Source organism: Nasonia vitripennis, chromosome 1 (assembly GCF_009193385.2).
Source record: "Nasonia vitripennis strain AsymCx chromosome 1, Nvit_psr_1.1, whole genome shotgun sequence".
Classification (NCBI taxonomy): domain Eukaryota; kingdom Metazoa; phylum Arthropoda; class Insecta; order Hymenoptera; family Pteromalidae; genus Nasonia; species Nasonia vitripennis.
In genome coordinates this window covers 24,886,424-24,909,135 of record NC_045757.1, presented here as the reverse complement: position 1 = coordinate 24,909,135, position 22,712 = coordinate 24,886,424, and the positions used below count along the sequence as shown (strand labels likewise).

Here is a 22,712-nt window from a genome sequence, read left to right as displayed (position 1 = left end):
TTTCAGCAATAAAATAATGTGCCTTTTAAAAAAACGAATAATATACCATTACGATTATAACTATTTTGCGTATCGGAATAAATAACTATAGATATATAATAAATATATAAGCATACCAGTAGATCATAAGTACTTATTGTTACAACTTACAAGTATAATACCTATCTATAACAACATGTGGCCTCATTGCCTTAGCGCTCAAGCCGCATGTATGCATTTATTTCTGCTCCGCATGCGGAGTCGACGTCGGTCTTAACATAACCTCAAAAATATGCGACGGCCTCGCGTTTGACCACTTAAAAAACGTTGATTATTGCGTTAATAAAGTTATAACATGCCATGTAATTAGTTTTCAAGTGTAAATCGAAAACAAATTTATAATCGTTATTGGTTGTCAAAAGGTATTCTAAAAAATAAGTAAGAATGTTACCTTACGAAATTTTGGTCGGTCTTAGAGGATCCATGCAAACGTCGTAAGTTGTTTTTTTTTTATTTTGTGCAAAATACACAAATTTTATAAAAATATTTAACAATCATCGTTGTATTTTAGTGCTCGTGGCCTCATTAGGCAACAAAGGTTATTAAGACAACCTAATATAGATGTACATAGTTTATATAATTTTTCTACGCATATAAAATGTAACTCACGATTAGTTTATAAGGACATAAATGTAAACAATATCAAAAGATTTCATACACAACTGTTAGCTAACTGTCAAGCTGGTTTAAAGGATTCAAAACCAACAGATTTTGAAGATGCATCACAAGTAAAAATAACTTCTTTTTAATTACATAAAATACATCAAAATATTTTTTTATCAATCTATGCTGTATCTTGTAGCAAGAGACAGATCCGTTCAATAATCTCATTGATTCAGTTGGAAGAAAGCAAACGTTAGAGTCAGAATCGAGTCAAGATGGAAATATGCTAAGAATTCCTGAACAGATTAAAAAATGGTTATTTTCCGATCTTGAAAAAGCTCCAGCAAAAGGTAATTTCTTCTTATTATATAAAAGAAATCGTATTAAAAATTTTAAATCTAAATTTCTTGGAAACAAATTTCATACAGAAATAATAAAATGCATTAAATTATAATGCCATGATGTATCTTATTTATATAATGAAAACAAAATTAAATATATTTGATATTTTTTTACAAATGTAAAATATTTGAAACTTGAATTTGAATACATTTTTTCAGAGATTGAAAGAAGGTTTCCAGAACCTAAAGTATTTCTTCACAATTTGTTTGCTGTTGTTTCAAATGAAACTAACATACAACATTGCTTAACTTCAACTAACAAACATGCTGATCTAAAAAAGAAACAAGGATGGATGTTTACTTATCAAATTCAGTGGCCTGAAAAAATGTCCTTTTCAGCAAAAGGCAATTCAAAAGCATCAGCGTCATTATCGGCGGCTTTAAAAACTTTATATTGGTTACATATAAACGGAAGAATAAAAGGTCGGTTCCCCGTTGTTTATCAAAAACAAGAAACGCTTTCACTTTTGAATATGCCTGAGGAATTCAACATAGAAGAAAAAGTATTAGGCAAAATTGGCGATTTTTTAACTAAATATGAAACAGTAAGTCTTTTTCATATTTTATTCATTTTTGAAAAGTTATAAAAAACTTAATATGTTTATATTCTTATTAGCAAATAGTCAATGCTGTAACAAAAAGTGCAAACCAGGATACAGAAAAGTTTGTGACCGACAAACCTTCATCGGATAGACATCCGATTTCGAATAATTATGTAGATGTTGACAAAAGAAACGAAATTTTGCTAAACCGATTAAATAATCGAAGGATGCTAACAAATCCTGAACTTCCGATCGTTCAATTCAAGTTAGTATAAATATAATTTGAAAATCTCAAAATTCTAGTCGTATCCGTTCTAAAAAACAATAAGTTTCTTTCTAGAGATCAAATATTGAAGGAATTGGATGAAAATCAAGCTGTAGTAATAAAAGGAGACACGGGTTGTGGTAAGACGACGCAAGTGCCACAGTTTATAATGGATTATTTTACTGAAAAAGGACAAGCTGCCAATTGCAGTATGGTCGTTACACAGCCACGTAGAATTTCGGCTATATCTTTGGCCCAACGCATCGCTTATGAGCGAGGTGAATCTGTAGGAGATGTCGTTGGTTACCAGGTACGACTTCAACAAGTCTTGCCCAGGCAGAAAGGTGCGATTCTTTTCTGTACTACTGGTATTCTCTTGAAAAAATTACAAACCAATCTTAAGTTGGAAGGTTGTTCGCACATAATAGTTGACGAAGCTCATGAGCGCAGCGTCGACACCGACATGTTGCTAGTTTTGTTAAGGCGTGCAATGCAAATTAATCCTTCGTTGAAAGTTGTTATAATGTCCGCAACGATAAATGCGGATTTGTTCCAAGAATATTTAGGCTGTAATGCAGTAGACGTTCCAGGAAGATTGTACCCCGTGAAAATGCACTTCATGGACGAAATAAGTCAATTTATCCCACCGTCGCAAAGAAGATTGACTGACGATGAAAATAATGGACCTGTGGTAAATACCGATCAAATTACAGATTTAATAAGATGGATATCGGAAAATAAGCCGCCCGGAAGTATATTGTGCTTTTTACCCGGATGGTCCCACATTTTAAGGATTCAAAACAATTTAGAAGAATATTCCACTTCTAATCAGCTTGTGATACCATTGCATTCGAAAATACCATATGCAATTCAAAGTAAAATTTTCGATCCTCCTCCAGAAGGAGTGAGAAAAATTATTCTGGCTACGGATATTGCTGAAACTGGAATCACGGTGCCTGATGTAGTTTACGTTATTGATTCTGCTTGTCACAAAGAAGTAAGATGGCACGAAAATAAAGGATTGTCCTCAATAGACACGCATTGGATTTCTAAGGCGAATATGAATCAAAGGTAACTACTGTTCATTTAAATCTAAGGGTAGTCAAGCATTCTTAAAAGTGTCCTTCAAAATAGTGCATCAAACAAATTTTATTTGCAGAAAAGGCAGAGCTGGAAGAGTGCAGGAAGGAGAAAGTTTTCATTTCATCACAAAGAAGCAATATGAAGAGTTAGATCCATATCCTATTCCCGAAGTTCTTCGGGTTTCACTTGAAAAAACAGTTCTTGACGGTAAAACTTACAGCAATGAAAAAGCTGAAAATTTCCTTGGAAGTATGCCGCAGCCTCCAAGAATATCTGCTGTAAAGAAAGCTGTAAACGATTTACAAGAATTAGGTGCTCTGGACGAGAATCAAGACCTTACTGCACTGGGAAAACGAATCGCTATGTTCACTATTCATCCAAAACTGAGTAAAGCTATGGTTTATTCAGCAGTCTTTCAGTAAGTATCAAACGGTTGAAGGATTGCAAGGTTAATGTTGAGTGTACATAAAATGTTTTAATTTATATATAAATATATTTGCTATAAATTTAATATACAAACGCAATCAAGGCACAATTTTTTTATGCATCATCTGAGAAACTCGAATAATTCTTGCAGGTGTATGAGCCCTGTGACAACAGTATCAGCTGCTCTTTCTCTTGATTCCGAAATATTTTACGGAACTTTAGATAATAAAAGTCGCATCAGAGAAACAAAAAAGCGTTTTCATCCAACAAGTGATCATCTTGCAATTGCATGGATTTATAACCAATGGCTTGATATTAACCGAAAAAATGGATCTCAGAATGCATACCAGTTCAGCAGAAGAAATGGTCTCCATGCTGAAAGAATGAATATTTTACACAGTAAGATTTCATTAAATAGAATCGCTCACGCAATAATTTTATCGTAGTCTTATAAACTAATAGCTCGTAAAGCCGTAAACTAACTTATTTCAATCAAAATTTAAATTATTATTCACAGAGGTACATAGTTTGCGCGTAACATCAGTCTCAGAATTTATCCTCTAAATTTAGACTATCTAAGTATGTGATGAATACAACAGTACATTATGACTATTATTGAATTAAACGTACAAACTAATACGCTTGAAACTGATGTTATAATACACCATTAAAACTTAAAGTAATTAATTATGCGATTTTCACATAGTTAAGCAGTAAACATATTCTTATATTATATTCAAATAGACACTATTAATAGATAAATTATCATAATATAGAAGTAACATCAAAATTTAACAGTTTAAACATGTATAATAATTCGTAACTAAGATATTTTCGTACATTGTTTTATTAAGTTAAAAATTAATATTATCGTATGTTTTTCTATTTTGTATTTTTAAAAACTGTATCATAGGAAAATGCTATCAAAAGTCGTTTACTGGGTGTTACATAGAGTTTATTCGTTATTTGTTTTTTTTTCAGAGGTACGAGATATAAACTTAGAACATCTTCGCGAATCGGGTATGATAGTAAATGTGCAAGAGGCGTCAGATCTGAATTGTGAAGAAAACCAGTTCGCTATTCTAGACGAACTAGTGCGCGGTATTTTACTATCTGGAATGGATCAAATATTAAAGCATAGAAACTTTGAAATAAGAAAGGGGCGCTTTACAAAGTCTGGTACTTCTATGGTTACAGAGTGAGTAGAGATACTAATTGGTAATACTGTATCAGGTTGTGTCTTTTTATCTGTCAGAGAATGCTTTAAATGTGAAGCATATTTGGAATGATTGACTGTATAGACATTATTAAAGGCCAGATATGAATTCGTAATGTAAATATCTTAATTTGGAAGATTAATTGATTATTTAATGATTTTAGAGATAATGCCAAAGCACAACTTACGCCAGAATGTGTGAATCATAAGAGGACGTCATGGCCGAGTCCATTTTTAATATATTATCAAAAAACTCATCACCATGAAAGACGTACAACTTTAATACGTGAAAGTAGCATGATTTCACCAATTACAGTTTTGCTGTTTAGCCAGGGGCGGGTTACTGGTTCAATGGTATAGCTTGTTTTGGATATAAATTAAAAAAATATTTTTTAGGATAAATCGGTTTGAAAATTAATTATTTGTAATTTATATGTTTCATTCTAGCATAACGATAAAGATACCGGTGCAGAAAGAGTATTATTGAAAATCCATGGAAAGGAGAACGTTCACCTAATGTGTGACGAAGCGTACGTATAACTATTTAACATCTTAATCGATTATTAAGGTCGTTTATGATGTTAAACAATTTATAATTTCTCTTTATAGCACTGCACAAACGATCTTACGTTTCCGTGACCTCATGTGGTTAATTGTTCGTTATTACGTTGAAAGGAACGTAACTACTAAGGGATTATATTATTCGGACCTGACATCTCCAGATGACTTAGCCGAGGTTAAAAGGAAAATGCTTGAAGTACTAGCATTATTGTTAAGTTCTTCATCAAATTCAATAGACGAAGTAATAGATACACCTACGAATAATAATTTTGCGAAAAATGATTTTGGAAATAATAATTTTTCAAATAGTGGTTTTTCGCATTTAAATCGACCGGATGATGGTCGTTATAGATAATGTATTTTTTAAATGATATTGTGTAAATATATTTCATATTATGTACAAAATTGACGGCTCCTATTTTCTCAGCACCTTATTTCCTTATTATATTTAATTATTTTAAAAACGTTTAATCATTCGTAAATTATGTTTCTTCTATGTGAATCTTCTTATGTTTTGCACAATGCCCGGACTTACGTGATCATTAAAGATCTCGTTAGTTGCAGATTAACTTATATCCTACAATTGTATAATGTAGAGTAATATTTAAGTACTCTAACTAAATGAAAATATATTACCCGTAATGACCTATCTTGTATTTTTGCGTTTACATGCACTACAACTTTTATCGATATCATGCAAACGTTTAAAATTATTTAAAGAAAAACTATATTAGGTAAATATTCTATTATTTGAGAAAATTACTAATTTACAATAATTCGAAAGTGTCATTGATTATAAATAACTTGTTTTAGTAGAATCGAATCGAGTTCTAAATAGTATTTAATCTCACTCAAGAGAATAATTCATATACTAATAAGAAGGCTATAATATCGTCGCTCCCTACGAAAACTAGCACAGTTCAAAATTTCAAACGAAAACTAGCACAACTCACGATTTGCCGCGAAGAGTAGCACAGTTCAGAAATGCGGCTAAGAGTAGCACAACTCGCGACTTTATATTACTTAAAATGTTTTTATTGGGTTATTTGGTTGGTTAAGTTCATGAAAACCTTGGACAAAGGCAGACAAACCTCAAAGTTTTAAAAAGTTTTAAATTCGGTAAAAAGTTGTAAATTGCGAATATTTAAAAATGTTCATTAGGGACAGTTTCGCAAAAATCGGGAAATTTTTATAGAAATTAGTTGTTTAAAGTTTGAGTTGTGCTAGTCTTCGCGGGAAATTTTGAGTTGTGCTAGTCTAGCGTGCGTCAAATGAGTTGTGCTCCTCATGACGGGAAATTTGAACAGTGCTATTGTTCGTAGGGAGCGACGATATAATGTATGAATTCCTTCACCCTTTTTATGAATTATGTACTTTTACGTGGTATTATTTACCTTAAATATATTACTTTCATGTAATCGGAGATCGCCACTTTTAGGCACTTTAAAATGTATCAGGGCCATCAACGTATCTCCAAACAAAATGTCTACATAAGAATTCGATTAGATTTTACCTACTTTTTTACAAAGGTATTATAACAATCAGTATAACATTTTTCTGGTAAATTCAACTCTTTATAAGAAAATTAGGCAATATCGATCTAATCTATTATATGTATTACATTATTCAGTATCAAATTGTATACAAATCTTAAAAAATTATTAATAGATACGGTTAAGTATAGTAACAGATTTGATATATGCGCAAGTCCGTTACTATTTTACTAAATCGAATACATTAGACTTTTTCACTTGTGACGTGCATCATACCGGTGGGTATTACGAAAACAAATAAGGCAATAAGAATTTTTACCGATCGCCTAATTTGTTTTTGATAAAATCAGATATGAAAAGATCTAACGTTCCAAGTTACCGCAGTAAAAAATGTAAAAAATCCACCCTCTCTTATACTATAAGTACGTTATTATTTTTAATAAATCATCTATACTATTAAAACAAAGATCGACTTCTATTTACAACAGCCCTGCAACCATTCGAGTTTCTCAGTATAAACACGCACACAGTAACAAGCATACTTCTCAATAGACCCTCGACTTTATCTGAAAGGCCTGATAGTTGATGGGCCGTTGCTGCAGTCCAGAAGCAGCACCGCCACCCCTATCGTTATTCTGATGATGGCCATGTCTCTGCCTATTCGCAGCGGCGAGTCTTTCGCGCTCGGCTCTCGCTCTAAAATTTCCAAAGAAGACGCTGTCGGTTTCGATGCTCTCGGCACCGCTTTCGCTATTGGCTCCATTGCCACTCGTCGACTCATCGCTTTCAGTGCAACTCGCCCAGTTATTGTTGCCGTTGGAGTGAGATCGGTGAGCTTGCCGATCGTCATCGTGAAGCTTTAGGAGACGGCGACGCGAACCGGTGCTTTCGGGACTGCTTACGTACGCGCTATCTTCGAAGGTACAGGCAGTTGGGCTGGTTGGCGGTTGAGGGGCCTGCTGGTGACGATTTTCTGACTCGGCTTCGCGCTTGCGAGACTGGGATCGCGAACTAGATCGGCTTGACTTTCGCTGAGACCGGTTTCTGCCAGAGCGACGGTTGGGTGATCGGCTGCTGCTGCGCTCGTTGTTTGGGCTGTTTCGCCACTTGGAGAAGCGACGGTACTGCGGATTGAGTTTTGGATTATTGGTAGGGAATTTTTGAAAAATTTGCTTTGTAATGTTAAACTTGTAAGTTGGTTATTTGAAAATTTTACCTGCTGACGCCTTTCGTTTCTTCGCTCCTCATCAACATTCACCAACTCGGCTACTTCAGGTCCATTATCAACCTCGTTGGGAACCAATTCGGACTTCTCGTTAACATCTTTCTCATTCATCAACGTTTTGTCGCCGTTCGACGTTGTGCTCTCTTTCATGGATTTCGCTGCAGTATTTCGGTCGTTCGAACCCCCAGCGGCGTTGGGCTTCCGACCGATCGCCGGGGGCTTCCCTACGACTGGCGCTGCTTCTTTGGCGACAGGAGCTTCCTCGCAGGTCGTAGGGTTACCTGCTCCGGTAAGGCTCCTGTCCTGCGCGTTTTTTGCTACTGCACGTGTGAAGAGAAATTAAATCTTAGAAATGATCTATTTTCACCTCTTCAAAAATAAGCTTTGACACTGTTGCAATCTCATACCGAAATGATTGACAGCTTTCATCTTCGGCGGTGCAGGCGGTGGTTTCGCCTCGTTATCCGGCGTCGGTGGAGCTGGAGGTGGTTTTGGCACGACGTCCGGCTGGTTATCGGCTTTGCGCTGGCGACGCTCGTGTCGCGGTAACAGCGGACTCGTGCACTTGCAGCTGTTGGCGCGCCAACTGTCCGATCGATCCTTGTCCTTTTCGCTGCCATCGTTGTCGTGTTCTTCACTCTTTTCTATCAGCTCAGTATTTTGCTTCTCTTTCTGGTCTTGTTGCTTTTGTTGCTGCTGCTGCTGGTACTTGAGACGAGCCTCGTAGATCTCACGCAGGCTGTTGTACTCACGCGGTGGCTTTACTGCACTTTCCGTGTCTGCGAAGTGGCAAAATTGATCAAGATATTTATTATTGTTTATTGAATGATGAAAATTAATGGATTCCCCGCAAGCAAAATTTAATTGAAAAACAACTCAGTTGTCTAGTCATCGAAAGCTTGTAGTCTAGCGCCAATACACAAAATTAATATGTTTATACCATTCTCTTCCCTGAAGCTCCTCTTGCTCTTGAGCATGATTTGCGAGGATCTCTCTAGCGAGTCGACGTAAACCTCGTTGACGATATCCTGGCTGTCGTACGTGATGTCACCGTTAATCTTGAGCTTCATCGATTTCCTGTCGAGCGTGTCGGGCTCGTACTCGGACTCGTCTTGCTTCACGTAATTCTTCGGCGAGTCGACGACTTTGATGGTCAGGTGTCCTGGATTTTCCGGCTCGTACTGAATCTCCGGGCCTGAATCATCGTCGCTACCGGTTGGACTTGCATAGCCGTCGTTCACGTAGACTTCGCTCACTAACGCGTAGTTCTCCGGTCGCAGAGGTACTAGCTCCGGTAGATTATGCTGTTATTTTTTCGGAAACAATGGTTTTATGGCTTATTCTTATTTTATTATAATTAAAATTAGTCAGACAAGTAAACTTACGTTCTTAACGACGCTGTTCGTTTTCGTCGATATCGTTTCGCTGATCTGCACGTCGATCATGGCATTCCTCATGGTCAGTTCCTCGTCCATAGGTAGAGCCGTCGACAACGCTGGGCTAGACTTGTCATCCGTTGTCGAGACAGGTGAACTCGAAGATTTCCTGCTGACCTTCGATTTTTCCAAGCTATCCGTTTCGTAATCCGAAGCCTTCGTTGCTTTTTCCTTTTCCTTGGCCACTACTAGCTCCTGGATCACAGCGTCCATGATTCGCTTCGCGTCGCTGCTGCTCCGAGCTGACAGTTCGCCGTTGATTATGTCCAGAAGGACTCGCGTCTCTTCGATCTCCTTGGATTTCTTAGCGTTCGATTTTTCGATATTCGCCTGGTTTTTATTCTACAGAAAATATAAATTTACATAATTAGTTTGAATTTCGCTTTTTAATGTTTTGTATGATAAATGCGTACCTGCAGCTTCTCCGGCGTCGATCGTCCCTTCGGTTTGTCACTATTTCTCGGTACGGCTGAAACGATAGGCTTCGCAACCGATTTTTCACTACGCAGCTGTTCCAGCTGACTCTTGAACGAGTTCTCGATAGCTCGACGTACGCTTGCGTTGACTGCGTTCTCCTGGTGCTCGCGCTTGTTACGTCTAGCCCACTCGGCAATTTCATCGGCTTGCCGATCGAGATAACCCGGCTCACGCGTTACCGATCTTGTCGATCGTTTCGCTGCGGCTCCGCGTGAAGAGCCACACTCGTCTCTCTCGAACATCTCGTTTATGCAGCCGTTCAAGCCCTTTAGTACACACGTAAATCCCGATGAATCGAAGAACAGCAACGATCAGGGGAAAAAATCGGTAATCAAAAAATAAAGTCGCTCACCTCTCTGAATATCGGCGGTAGCGATTTCGTGGACATCCTCGCGCTCTCAGCATCCACGTCCCTCACAACCCTTTCCACCTCTGCAGTCTGCTGCTCTTTTCTGGACAACAATAGTCTCTCCTCTTCGAGACTCTTCCAGCGTGTGTCGAGTAGCTTGACGTCCTCGAGCCAAGCTCGGACACGACTCTCGCCGCTGATGGGCCCGATCGTCGGGCCGTTATCCGTGAGACCTCGTGAATTCGGTAGGCTCGGTGTGGACGAGCCGTGACTACAACCGGGACAGCCTGAGCAGCGAAGGGAGCGAGCCGAGTGGTTTTGCACTGAGTTCGCACGCTTGCGGTGAGATTTGCCGGCTCGACCGTCCGAACTCTGCCGATCCGAGGACGTCTCCTCTGGGATCTCTGTGAGGCCAGAAGTACGATTTTTTTTCTCGATTAGATTGGATTTTAGTCTAATTTGCCATTGAATGTAATATATGTTTACCATTGAGAGTAGGAACGAAGCGTTTGGCAGCCATTTTGTGCTTGGCGATCGAGATGACTTCTCGGATCTTGAGAAGAAATTCGATCGCTGCTGGAGGTGGTGCCTAAAAGTTCCAGTCGATGGGTTTATTATACATTTACCCTAATTTTAGAAGATTGTGTATAAAACAAGCTTTCGTACCAGAAGAAGTTGCCTTTCGAAGTAGGCAGGATTGAAGTAGAGCTTTCTTCTCTGGGTACCGGGAAAAATCGGCATGTTGTGCTGACCTCCATGGTCTGCCGTCGTTTCGATAACTCGGACATCCTCTTCGGGTAATCGCTCACCTATTATTGGTCCTGCGTTGCAGTTCTGTTCGTGAGGCTCAGAATAGTCCTCGTGAGGGTGAATTATCGCTGACGTTACCTGCTACAAAGATTTCAAAGTTGAATCTCGCGTGATTGTTTGTTCGACCCTTCATTTGGTCAAGTACTAAAGATATTTTACTCATAACAACATCATGAACATTGTAACGTTTCTTAAATCGTAGAGTGGAGTTATTAGTATGTTTAAACTTCATGAAATATACATATAAGTAATAGTGTTGTATCCAAGCTGTATATACTGAAGCTTAAATACCGATAAATTCTGTAACCATCAAAACATCTTTTCTAAGAATAAGATTTTATATTTATTTTGAAGTGATCTCATATTATAGTGTATAGCAACTTACATTTTCAATGTCGGACTCGCTCTCGCTCTGCAGCAGCTTGTCAGCCAGATCAGCTTCACTGATGGCACTGTTCGTGTCGCTCTCGAAGTGTCTGGAAATCGAGAGCAGTGGGTTGCTCTTGACCTGTCCCTGACCCTCGTTGTCACTGGGACAGACGTTAACAACGTCGAAACCGCGTTGTCCCGACTCGGGTTCGTCGTTCTCAGAAGCTTTCCTTCGACTTTTCCGACTGTGCAGATACAGGCAGATAGTTGCCACGTAGATCAACGCGAGAATCACCGACGAAACTCCGATCGCCGTGTACTCTGCGCTGGTTAGTCCCTGCTGAATCGGTATGTCCGACGAGAAGGATACCTCTTTTATGCCTGGAGATAAAATTCAGTGTTTGTAAAAATATAACAGTTATACAAACATAAATTCGTTATATCTTTACATCATTCGTCAAGAATGTCTACATACGAACAAAGCACAATTGTAATTTATGGCACTTTACACCTATTCATCTTCGGCTCATTACAACGCGTCTTAGTGGCTTTTTCATTCAACCGCACATTCCGGGTATAACGCATCTATAGCATGAAGCGACAAAATACGTCATCGCGAAAGATTTACCATCGTCGATACAGCTCTTGGCCGACGTAAATCAGGAGCGCTTGCGGTAGCCCACTTTTAACAAATGTAATTTATTGCAAAAGATAAGCGATTCCCTTCTCTCGATTCACCGGAAAAGCCTTATAGCAACTGTCCCGCAGTGATAATTAGCCCCTCAGTGCGAGCAAACGGGTATGGAAGTTGAGGGAAATTAAAAAGTCGTTAACGATACACGTACGCGACTTCTGAATTAACGGTTACTATAGATATACGAGGCTTATTATATCGATCGAACTCACTGCTTCTTGATGGAGAGCCGGAGACTCGGAAGGTGATGCATGGGGTGAAGACTCCGTGGAACGTAGCCGCTGGATAGGCATCTTTGCAGGCGAGCTTCACGATTACTATTTTACCTTCCGCTGACTCGCGGAGTCGCGCTTCGCCGACCCACTGCAACATTTCAATGATATATTGTACTTTATTTTTAACTAACTTTTTTTATTATTTTGGTTGGACCACATTTCATAATATAGCAATGACATTGGAGATAATATATGCAAGATATAGGCTTTGCGTTCAAAATACCGTTTTCTCAAAAACTCAATTGAAGTATAAGGATCTTCAAAGGCTTCTTTGCGATGCGCAAACTACTGCGAAAAATCGTAAATTCAAAAATGATAATAACGATTCTTTAGACTTCAGTAGAGCGCAGCGCATTATCTCATTATGTGCGTAAAATAGTTTTGCCATATGCACGCGCGTATAGCGGCGCGCTAAATTCGAATTTAAAGTGATTTCAAGCCGCAGTTAAACAAGCGTTTTGCTTCGTTTTTGAATTGCGCTTCACGCATACATGCGAGCAATTTATTTCGAATTACTCTAGTACACTTAACGACGCACAATAGAAGAGCCGCGCGCGTATCGCACTGTGCGTTTACGCGTAGCTCGCGGGATAAATCATCGAAAGGAATAGTGGCATTACGCGTGCGAGAAGCCGTGAGATGAAAAAGACGACAATTAACGTTCTCGTAAAACGGCCTAATTAAGCTGAAGTCTAGGCTTTTCACTCTTTTATACACTAGACGCGATTTTACGCTGTTGATGGCGGTCTCCGCTAAGAAGCTCCGAAATCTATAATTTTCTCTCAACTAGAACTATAATTAAGATTTTATGGTTAATATAATTCGCCATTCTTATAAAAGAAACTTTTCAAACATATGTTTAGGCATCGCTGTGCAAAAATATCTCTCTTATTCCGATCGAGACCTGCGATGACCCATTTTCTTCCACGAGCAGCAAGCTTTAACGTCTCGTTTACTCTCTAAATACGGGTCTCGAAAATCCGCGACACTCGTATATTATAAAGAAGATATCCGATCCGGAAATTAATCGAAGCATCTCGAGCTCGCATGCATCAGAAGAAAGTGAGACAGTCGGCCGAGATAGAAAGGAAATGATGCGCAGTTGCTGCTCCGCTTGTACGCGATTTCGTGTTTTTCAATTTTTCGCGGGCGAAATCAAGGAGACTATATGCGATGCACTCGCTATTTTACTTGCCTGGAGAAAGGTGCGCTCCTCGTCCCGGTAGAGCCTCAGAGGAAATTCTCCGTTCGAGATGTTCCGCAACTCCGTCCAACCGTTTATGCCCACCTGCTGGACTCCGGTTATCACGCAGATCGGGGATCCGACGCCTGCGAAATGGAGGATTTAATTTTTGATGCTTTTTTAATCGTTTATTTAATTCATGAATATTTGAAATAATAAACATATACGATAAAAATATATTTCTCATATATATACATTTTCAAAAATACTTCATGGTATGCAAATGTCGTAGCGACTAAAGTCTGCAAAGATGTTGAAGTTTCTAGGTGAAACCAGTCATTTGTATACCAACTCAAATGATTTTCGCTATACTTAAATCTATAGCATATTACTATATACGTTTGCCACGAAACTTTCAAATAACTCACGACAGCAAATCACCGACGCACAAGCTCGTCCATTATCCCACAAAACATAAACACATGCACATCTTTACTAATACGACACTTCCTGGCATCGATCGATCAAGCGACTCACCTTCGAATTTGATTTCCGCATCGGGATGTATAATCTGTCCGGCCTGCACCGGAAGGAAAACGTATGGCACCCTTTCAACCAGGCCGGAACCACTGACGAAGTATCCGGAGACGCTCGACTGGCACTCTGCAAAAAACACAAGCGACTCCTTTAATGATAAGGATACATCAAGACTCGAGAAACAAAACGATTTGCATCAGGAGGCGCGAGTAGCTGCACAGGTTCAATTTCAATTGCCGCGGCAACGTGAGTCGCGCGATTTTCTCTCTCTCTTTCTCTCTCTCTCTCTCTCTCTCTCTCTCTCTCTCTCTCTCTCTCTCTCTCTCTGTCTCTCTCTCTCTCTCTCTCTCAGCTGGAGATGCTGAATCGCAGCGTAATCACGCTTAATGATGGACTGTGTGTGTATGTGTATGTGCAACGTCTTGTGCGGAAGTATAAGCGCGATAAGCTTAGGAAGCGTTTGGAGTTGTATATAGAGGAGCGTTTTTTTTCGCGGATGGAATTAAATGCGAGTTCTGTGAAGTAGTCTACGTGTGTGCACTCGAGTTCGTTTTTCTGTCTGAAGCTTTCGAGATGCACAAATATGCAAATAGAAGAGCTTCCGCGACTTTCAATATACTTTCTATAAAAATGCTAAATGGCTTCGATCTCTATATACAAGAGTACATAAATATTCCGAAAAGAAAAAGAATTCGAACACAGCACTGGCAGATCATCCGATTTGGAATGCGTATCAAAAATTTTTTCCCGCGGTCTTAATCAATCTCACCGCATCTAGATTTCACGAGGTTTATACACACAAATCCGCGACTAATGGCACAACGATACTCAAGAGAAGTAAACCGCACGAGGTCTATTAGCGCATCAAGGCGTCTGTTTCTTTCGACCGACAAAAAGGCTGTGTGTTATTATGGGGGATGTGGAGAAACTAGACGCGCTATGGAGAAGACACAGCTATAATCGCACGTACGTAAGTCTAAATAGCTTACGCGCACGTGCTGCGGCAAAGACACTTTTCTGCATTTACGTGTTATGTAGGCGTTTTCGATTATTTTATTCCAGCAGGTGGGCTGTCGTCTTCAATTTGTGATAGCGCTTTTTCGTTTACAGTGTGCTTTGATCTATTTACTTTATTACATACTGAGTCTTATTTATTTATTTTTTTGTTTTAACCGCGTTCGGATTATTATTTCAGATTTCAGTGTATTTAAGATAAATTTTGTCAAATTTTTATTCAAATAAATTTTGAAACATTGTATTCCATAAGGATAACATTCGCGTGTCTTTTTCGATGCTCTGTTTGAAGTATTTTTCTTCAACGCCACAGATTTTACGCTTTCGACTCATGATTATTCATTTGCTTGTCAACCACATGATGTACCCATAGTTTATTGTATTTCCTCGTCACAATACAATTATACCGACAAATCCACGCAATCATAAACTATATACTCCTCGAACCTTCAACCCAGCGCAAAAAATCCCAACGCGTCCCAGCGCAGACACGCGCACGTAAAAAGGTCTAAAAAGTCTCTACAAAGACGACGTGACGCTTCATAAAGTTCCGTAGCTACCTTAACTACGGCCGTAGCCGCTGCAGCAGCCTCGAATCAATCGGGATTTATCATCCTCGTCTCGCGCGGGCATTGCGCGGCGCTTGATTAACGAGCGACTACGGCTTTTCCGCGCGCATTATAATCCGCGACTATCCGGTTTTCTCGCGCGCACTATAGCTGAGGGGATATCGCGTACGACACTGTATGTATATGTATGCGCACGATGACCACTAATATCGCGCCATTATGTCCGCGGATGGATTGCGCGCGAGCTATAGCCTTAATCCTGTATGTTCATGCGCTAATGTGATGTAGGCCTACTATACGTGATATGTGCCGCTGCTGCAATTTCGAGTTTTTCGCGCTGCTTTTAGTGGATGTGTATATTGTAATGTAAGATCGTCCCGTGTGGTCTCATGCAAGAGTTGGGAAATTTATACGCCGCAACGACGACTATACTATACTACTGCTGTTTGTTGAAGGGCTGCGCGCGTTTTTATCGCTTCCGTGACTTGCGCGCGCGCGCTTCGCGGAAACGCGCGAAAGTGCACGCTTAGTTTGTAGGTAGAGAAATTCTTTGTATGTTTATGTAAGCTTTATTCCGCTGGAATTTTTGACTACGTTTTTATCAAAAATAGACGCTATACGTTTAACGTGTGTAAATGTCCCTGTATAATCTGTACATATCTACGCATCCGTACATGAAACGTTTAAAACGGTACCAATATAGTCGTGTAATTCCGCGAGATCTCTCGACTCGTACGATCTGAAAACATTCCCTCGGGCTGCATCCCCCAGCGTACGGTACTTATCCTTTTCTCCGCAAAGCTCATAACAATCACAGGCGCCAAATAATAAAACGTTCAAGCGTATTTCAAACTATAAAACCGCTCGAAAATCTCGCATTAACCTTTCGCACTTCCATCCCCCAGAGCAGAGCTTAGCTCGAAACACCTTCGCTTTTTATCATCACCACCACTTACACAGTATAAACCTCGTCAACTCATTTGCCTACTAGCCATATACAGCATCGCGCAACGACCGCTTGATGATCTCAATAATAATCTCCATCTCCAACGGCTACAAGCACATATCTACGTACTTCTTTCTCGGCGCGCGCATATCCTATGATATTATTCGTGTACCTTATACACATCCCATTTCAGCAGCAGCAACTCGATCCTCTAATTAAGCGATTACGCGATATCCATCCGCGCGAAATTCACTGCTGCTGTTCGTAAAAGCGTGACCGCGGCCACGAGTACCCGTACACGCTACGGACATTATCGGCTGTGGTATCTTGTCGGACGACACGATTCAATGGGTTTTGATGCTGGAAGCGAGAGCTATAGCGAGAGAATTAATACCCGTCACGCGACAAACCTTATGCTGCAGAGGATACCGCTTAGTGCAGGTGTGCCGTTGTCTTGCTGCATGATCGCGTTTTCTAATGCGCCGACAGCACACGTGATGCTGTCGCGTGTGAGTGAACCGACTTCCGCGGTGGTATGCGGAAGAGGGAACTTTGGAAAATATCGCAATAAGTTGACGAGTTTTTTATGGATGTATTTATTCTAACTGGAGAAAGTTCGAATCTCTGCATCTATGCAGTAAATGAATTTCCAGGAACGATGAAACTGAATATATTCCAAGCACCTTCTTCCATCATGCGGGTGACAAGCGGCTTGGGTAAAACGATGATACTTTGTCGCGGGGAGAAGCTCTCACAGGTACGGACCTTTGACAAGGTTTCAGATACACTCTGTAGATTCCGCATACAGCTATATCGTCATGTTCGCGTTGACCTCGACGCGGCCGCGGTCTCTCCCTGGAAATGGTGAACACTGCAGGCAACGATTATTCCGGTAAACGATAACTTTTGAAAATGTCGTCGCGCTTTGTGCGCTAATGATGCAAGCGCCTCTTCTCCGAGAAGATCGAGAAATGTTTTGTCCGCCGTCATTGTGTTTACGTAAGAGGGTTGTGATTTGTGTCTGCAGAGACCTGCGTTTAAAATATTAATGATGCGAGGTGTATCCAGCTGTGAAGAGTTTATGCTGTTAACTGTATACCTATGTTTGCATAGAAGTTAGAATTTGTGAGTTAATATACATTTTAAATTAATGACTTCTGTACTTCTATATAATAAGCTTAACTTAATAATTGCAATCTTTGACGTATCAATTTATTGATATAAGAGTTTAATTGTACATTTTTAAATTCCGATATTATAATGAACTTAAAAGAAAAGTTTTTCCCTATATAGCCATTTTATTATTTCTATTACAGACGTTATAATGTTTAGACTATTCTCTACGTGCAACAGTTTTTTACAAGCCAAAAGCTTTATAAGCCTGCAATTACATGCTTATAGTTTCTTTAATAAGAACATATGTCTGTTACTACTTAACTCCCTTTTATTGTCTAACACACAGCAATGCATCTATACCTACATAATGACGTATAAACCACTAAAAAGATCGAATGGGTCTATCATCATCTACAAATTGAATACCATCAAACTAATTTGCCATAATGTATACTGGATTCTCGCAAGAGCTTACGTACATAATTTGCAACACGTGGTATGGCGTCAAACGCGTGGAATTAATATTAGCGCCACGCTGTGGCTTCTACCTGCACACGTGGCGATTCTGTGCAGATTCGAAATACCGATACCGCGTTTTATCGATCCCACGGCGGACCTTTGAACTTGTCGGTTTTAATTAACAGTGCCGCGACTCGCGCGTCGATAGATCTATCCGGTAATGGATCTACGACTCTCACCTGGATTTTTTTCCGAATGAACATGCTTCTCTCCTGTAATTAAAGGCCTATCGATACAGAGACACGTGAGATATTCAAAAATTCAGAATTTATTTATAAGTTTATCAATTTCGATGATTTGAAATTGATTTAATATTAAAAATCACGAGTGCCGAAAGTGTTCATTAAAATACTTATGCAATTTTTGGCAAAACAAGTTTATGACAGAGTAAAAGAAATTCAGATTCAAATCCGTAACTTTCTATAACGGAAGCTGCGTATAGCTGCAAGAATATCTAGTTCTAACATTAAAAAATGAAGACTATATCACACTGTCGCAGATATCCATATAATAAGAAGCACAGATGTGTCCCACATAAAGATCGGTGATTTAGTGACACTAAAACGAGCACCACACACGCGTCCGCAATTTCCAAAAACGCCACTAAACGTCAATCCATTATACGGGCACAATAGTATCGCGTTTTAGTATAATTTACGAATACCGGAAGGAAAACCACCGCGGCAACGGTACAGTATAGCGCGATCGCGCTAATTACACACAGTCGTGTCCTGCGAAAATTAATATTCCCGCAGTGAGTGCGCGCGTGTCCGAAAGAGAAACTTTTTTTCTCCAACTATTAGTAGCTTCTTAATTCTCTCGTATAGCGTAGTTTCCTTTGTACGTAGCCGCGCGCGAGCGAGTAGTTTGCTCTTCACACTTTCTTATTGCAGCCGTCGCGAGGGTATATAACAAGCCGCACGTGACGCCGCGACAATCGACCGTTTTGGTGCTGCTGTGCGATTGTTGCTGTTGTTGCCGTTTCTGCCTGTCATTCTACGAAGGTACCGCCTGCCATCGTGCGCAGGATTTTTATTACTATGCACTGCGGACTTGAAATAATTCGGAAGTCGCAATGTGTCTATTAACGAAAATCGGATTAGAGCGCGATACTTCGACTGTTTTAGTTTTTTTTTTGTCGTACGTTTGAGCTGTTATACAATCTGCCTTCGTAATGCAAACTTTTAAGAGAAAAAGGCACTACTTATACATAGAGTTGTAGCGCAATCTTTATACGAAAGTTCATAACGAGGGTATATAAAAAGTGAAATTATACAATCGGCAAAGTCCGCGCGTGCCGGGTATATTTTAAGCTCCGAACTTCAAAGCGACTACTACGTGATACGATCGTCGATATAAAAATCGTTAAATAAATGACATAAACGTGGCACGACGTGTCGATCAAACCAATCATAATCGTCGGACTAGAATATGTCTACAGAAATTTCCACTTAGCCGTTCGCAGCCTTTCGGCTCTAATTTATTTACGAGAAAGGACTGGTTTCCCAACGTTTTACGACACGGCTCTAAAGATTTGAGGGACTCATTAGCAGTATAGGTGTATTGTACAGTGGAAAAATGGTGTTGCGCGACAATAAATTACCGGATTATTTCGCCGATCTACTTTATCTGGATTGTTTTTGGAATAGACTTACAAGACTCGAAGAGCGGGAAAGTCCGCAACTTTTTTTCGCGAATTCTTCCGTTTACGGCTGCGCCGTTTCGTTTCAGAGATTATTCTCAAATAACTTCATCGCCGGTGTGCCGCGCGCGGCATTATATATGCGCCCGGCGCGATGATAGAAGCCGACCGCACGGCTGATGGGTGGAAGCGACGCTTTTATCTTTATGCCGATTTTATAACACGCGCGTGTGCTCTCGCTGCGCAGCTCGCGGCCGATATTATCATCATATAAGCTATATGGTGCAGCGGCGGGTTTATTCGAAAAACAGTCCTGTACAACATTTTCATTTATTTAATTTAGTTATACGACCTTACAGCTGTTTGCGTCGAGTGTTTGTTTTATTTATTTGTTAACTCTTATGCGAACTTTCTTAAAATATATAAATTCGCAAAAGACCAAAACATATACCGCATAACTCCCTGCATATTATCAGCGTAACGCTCGTAATTATACAACTGCGCTATTATGCGCTCCATTACACTCTACGCGATCTCGCTGCCTTGCTCGGGATTCAAAGAAAGCACCGCGCGCGCGCTGTGTGTTCCCGAAGGATCGACGCGAAATTGCTGTTATGCGCACACACGACCTTTTCCGTCCGTGAACTCATGGTGGGCCAGTCCGCGCAGGTATAAGTACACGTGTATCATCCATACACGACGTGGCGTACGTGCGCGCGTTCGCAGACAAATGAGTTCCCCGCATCAGGCTACTGACTGAGCTGTGCATATGCGATGATTCGCTGAAGATATGTGTACGTTACGCTATGGGGAGCCGCGCATATGGATGTATACCTACATACTGAATTGTATATACGACGCAGCGCGCATCTTTGCGGAGATTTATTAGCTTGAGAGGTGTAGAAGAGAGACCATTAACTCGCGGACGAAGGGCAGAACCTTTTAGCCTCTTTTAAGTGTAGGGTGCAGGCCGCTTTGCCCATATACCGGTTATATCGGGTTAAATGACGGGCTTAGCTCTGATTGCGGATACAGGCGAGCGTATATAGCTGCGGGCTGGAGTTTTACCATGGGCTCGTCGTATAGTGCGCGTGTGAGATGATGACGATGATTATGCAGGCCGGGACCGAAATCGTGTGCGGCGCATGGGAAGCAAAAATATTTCGATTTTTAGTTTTGACTATATTAGGTAATTTTGGATCGAGGATGGTGATGATGTAATTTTGAAATTGTGTGTGTAGTTTAGATCGCAAAGATGTAGATGAAGCTGTAGATTATAAAAATGTTCTGATTTATAGTTGAAGTTCGGAGTTTGCTCAAGCAACTTACGTGAGATTATTGCGGTACACGATGTTGATGGTTGGTATACAGGGAAGATCGTTATTAGATCGCGGTTTGGATATTAGCACGGCGCGCGACGCGCTTCAATTGAAAGCAGAACATCCGTGACCAAGTCGAAACGAAACCGCAAGCAAGGAGCGAATCGCCCCGAGCGTTTAAAAGTTGATGAAAATAGCTTGAATCATGGCCTGTGCATTGTGTATACTGTATATTCATTTTGTTTTTGCAAATTATTTTTAAGTAATGTAATTAAGCTGAACATTCAATGTTTTCCAAAATAACAAGATGCTCTACTGGAATAATGTATCATAAGTTTTTGAATTTACCGCTGAAATCGGCTATAGGGTCACGAGGTGGCGCTAAAGTCGATGAACAGAGACAGTGAATGTGCGCGAGCTGAGAGCTGCAGTTTCTGCTTGTCTGCTTGTGCTTTTCTCGGATGGGCTCGTAACTTTATCCAAAATATATATTGTAAAGTTTGTGTTGTTCATCGGAATCTAATAAAAAGGTGTGTATTGATATCGATCGGTATCTTATCGTAATATTCCTTTTTCAAGCACGATTTCGTTGAGTGACATTCAAAAATATTGATATAAGCATTGTTTTCATGATTCTAACCTCTATACTTTAGTTCCTTATTCTCTTTAATGAATATAAAATAGAAAATAAAGCTAATACCATTTATAGACTTCATACTATTTGCAATTACTTAACACTCATAATATACCTAATATTCTTACTACCTAACTCTAATTTATTAAAAGATAACTTGTATTATTGAATACAAGAAGCATCTAAAATTGTATAACTTTATATGTTCTAGATGGGATTAAAACATCCATATTTCCTTGCAAGAACTGTGTTTGTAAAAAACAACGATGTCGAACATGCTTGTCGAATAATGAACAGAATACTTGGACAAGAAGAAATATTAGACCAATTTCGTCGAACTAGGTATTATGAGAAACCAAATCAAGTAAGGCGACGTATCAATTACGAAAGATGCAAGGCTATTTATGATGAAGATATGGACCGTAGGATTCAGTTTCTTTTAAGAAAGAACAGAGTGGACCCATTCCCAGGATGTTTATAAGGTTCTTTATCATTCACATGTAAATATTAAGATACGAATAAAAATATTTGTAAACAAGATTCTGCATTGGCCATCTGACGTCATTCAATGCATATAACTTATACAAATTTTCTGAAGCAGCATAAATAACGTTACAAAATTTTGTCAAATTCCATCGAATTATAGTTTTAATATTTTTCAAAAATAAAAATGCACGTACCTTGTATATGATCGACGCATATCGTCAGGTCTTCACGAAATACGGGCAAATCATAATTGCACTGACAGGTGCAGGAATCGTTGTAGTTGCCGTTGAAAGCAGACGGCGCAGAGCCTAAAGGGCTCGCAGTATTGCTGCTGAGAACCATGCAAGCCTCGTTACAGGAACCTTTCGAACAAATTTATAAACTATTGAAACTATGGAATAATGAGGAGAGTTAATAGGTTCGGAATTCATATTAAAGGTTTACAGGTTTATAGCCCGAGACGCTTTCCATTCCTATACGCGT

The 22,712-nt window shown here is 39.7% G+C and overlaps 3 protein-coding genes across 3 annotated transcripts in view; 2 read left to right on the top strand and 1 right to left on the bottom strand.

Moving 5' to 3' along the window:
• The first annotated feature begins 213 nt into the window (after positions 1-213).
• On the top strand, positions 214-5,541 carry LOC100116427 (ATP-dependent RNA helicase DHX30). The gene is made up of 12 exons (XM_008207463.3): positions 214-473; positions 551-767; positions 842-992; positions 1,203-1,588; positions 1,660-1,850; positions 1,926-2,921; positions 3,010-3,351; positions 3,511-3,758; positions 4,341-4,557; positions 4,740-4,929; positions 5,023-5,105; positions 5,185-5,541. Exons 1-12 carry the CDS (start codon positions 424-426, stop codon positions 5,489-5,491), a joined length of 3,378 nt encoding a protein of 1,125 aa, XP_008205685.1. The 5' UTR covers positions 214-423; the 3' UTR covers positions 5,492-5,541.
• Positions 5,542-7,040: 1,499 nt separating this feature from the next.
• The window catches only part of LOC100678304, a 35,984-nt gene continuing 20,312 nt past the window's right edge, over positions 7,041-22,712 (bottom strand). Inside the window, exons 3-16 of the mRNA XM_031920912.1 lie at positions 22,424-22,591; positions 13,985-14,110; positions 13,460-13,593; positions 12,202-12,352; positions 11,312-11,676; positions 10,783-11,007; positions 10,603-10,705; positions 10,120-10,520; positions 9,704-10,033; positions 9,240-9,632; positions 8,795-9,158; positions 8,262-8,633; positions 7,846-8,174; positions 7,041-7,753 (exon numbers count right to left, since the gene is read on the bottom strand). Of these exons, the coding sequence (XP_031776772.1) occupies positions 7,175-7,753; positions 7,846-8,174; positions 8,262-8,633; positions 8,795-9,158; positions 9,240-9,632; positions 9,704-10,033; positions 10,120-10,520; positions 10,603-10,705; positions 10,783-11,007; positions 11,312-11,676; positions 12,202-12,352; positions 13,460-13,593; positions 13,985-14,110; positions 22,424-22,591 (4,040 nt within the window). The 3' untranslated portion in view covers positions 7,041-7,174. The remainder of the gene's footprint in view (positions 7,754-7,845; positions 8,175-8,261; positions 8,634-8,794; positions 9,159-9,239; positions 9,633-9,703; positions 10,034-10,119; positions 10,521-10,602; positions 10,706-10,782; positions 11,008-11,311; positions 11,677-12,201; positions 12,353-13,459; positions 13,594-13,984; positions 14,111-22,423; positions 22,592-22,712) is intronic.
• LOC100678278 (28S ribosomal protein S21, mitochondrial) lies at positions 21,493-22,283 on the top strand. The gene is made up of 2 exons (XM_016990087.2): positions 21,493-21,639; positions 21,955-22,283. The coding sequence occupies exon 2, from the start codon at positions 21,955-21,957 to the stop codon at positions 22,222-22,224; it is 270 nt and encodes an 89-aa protein (XP_016845576.1). The 5' UTR covers positions 21,493-21,639; the 3' UTR covers positions 22,225-22,283.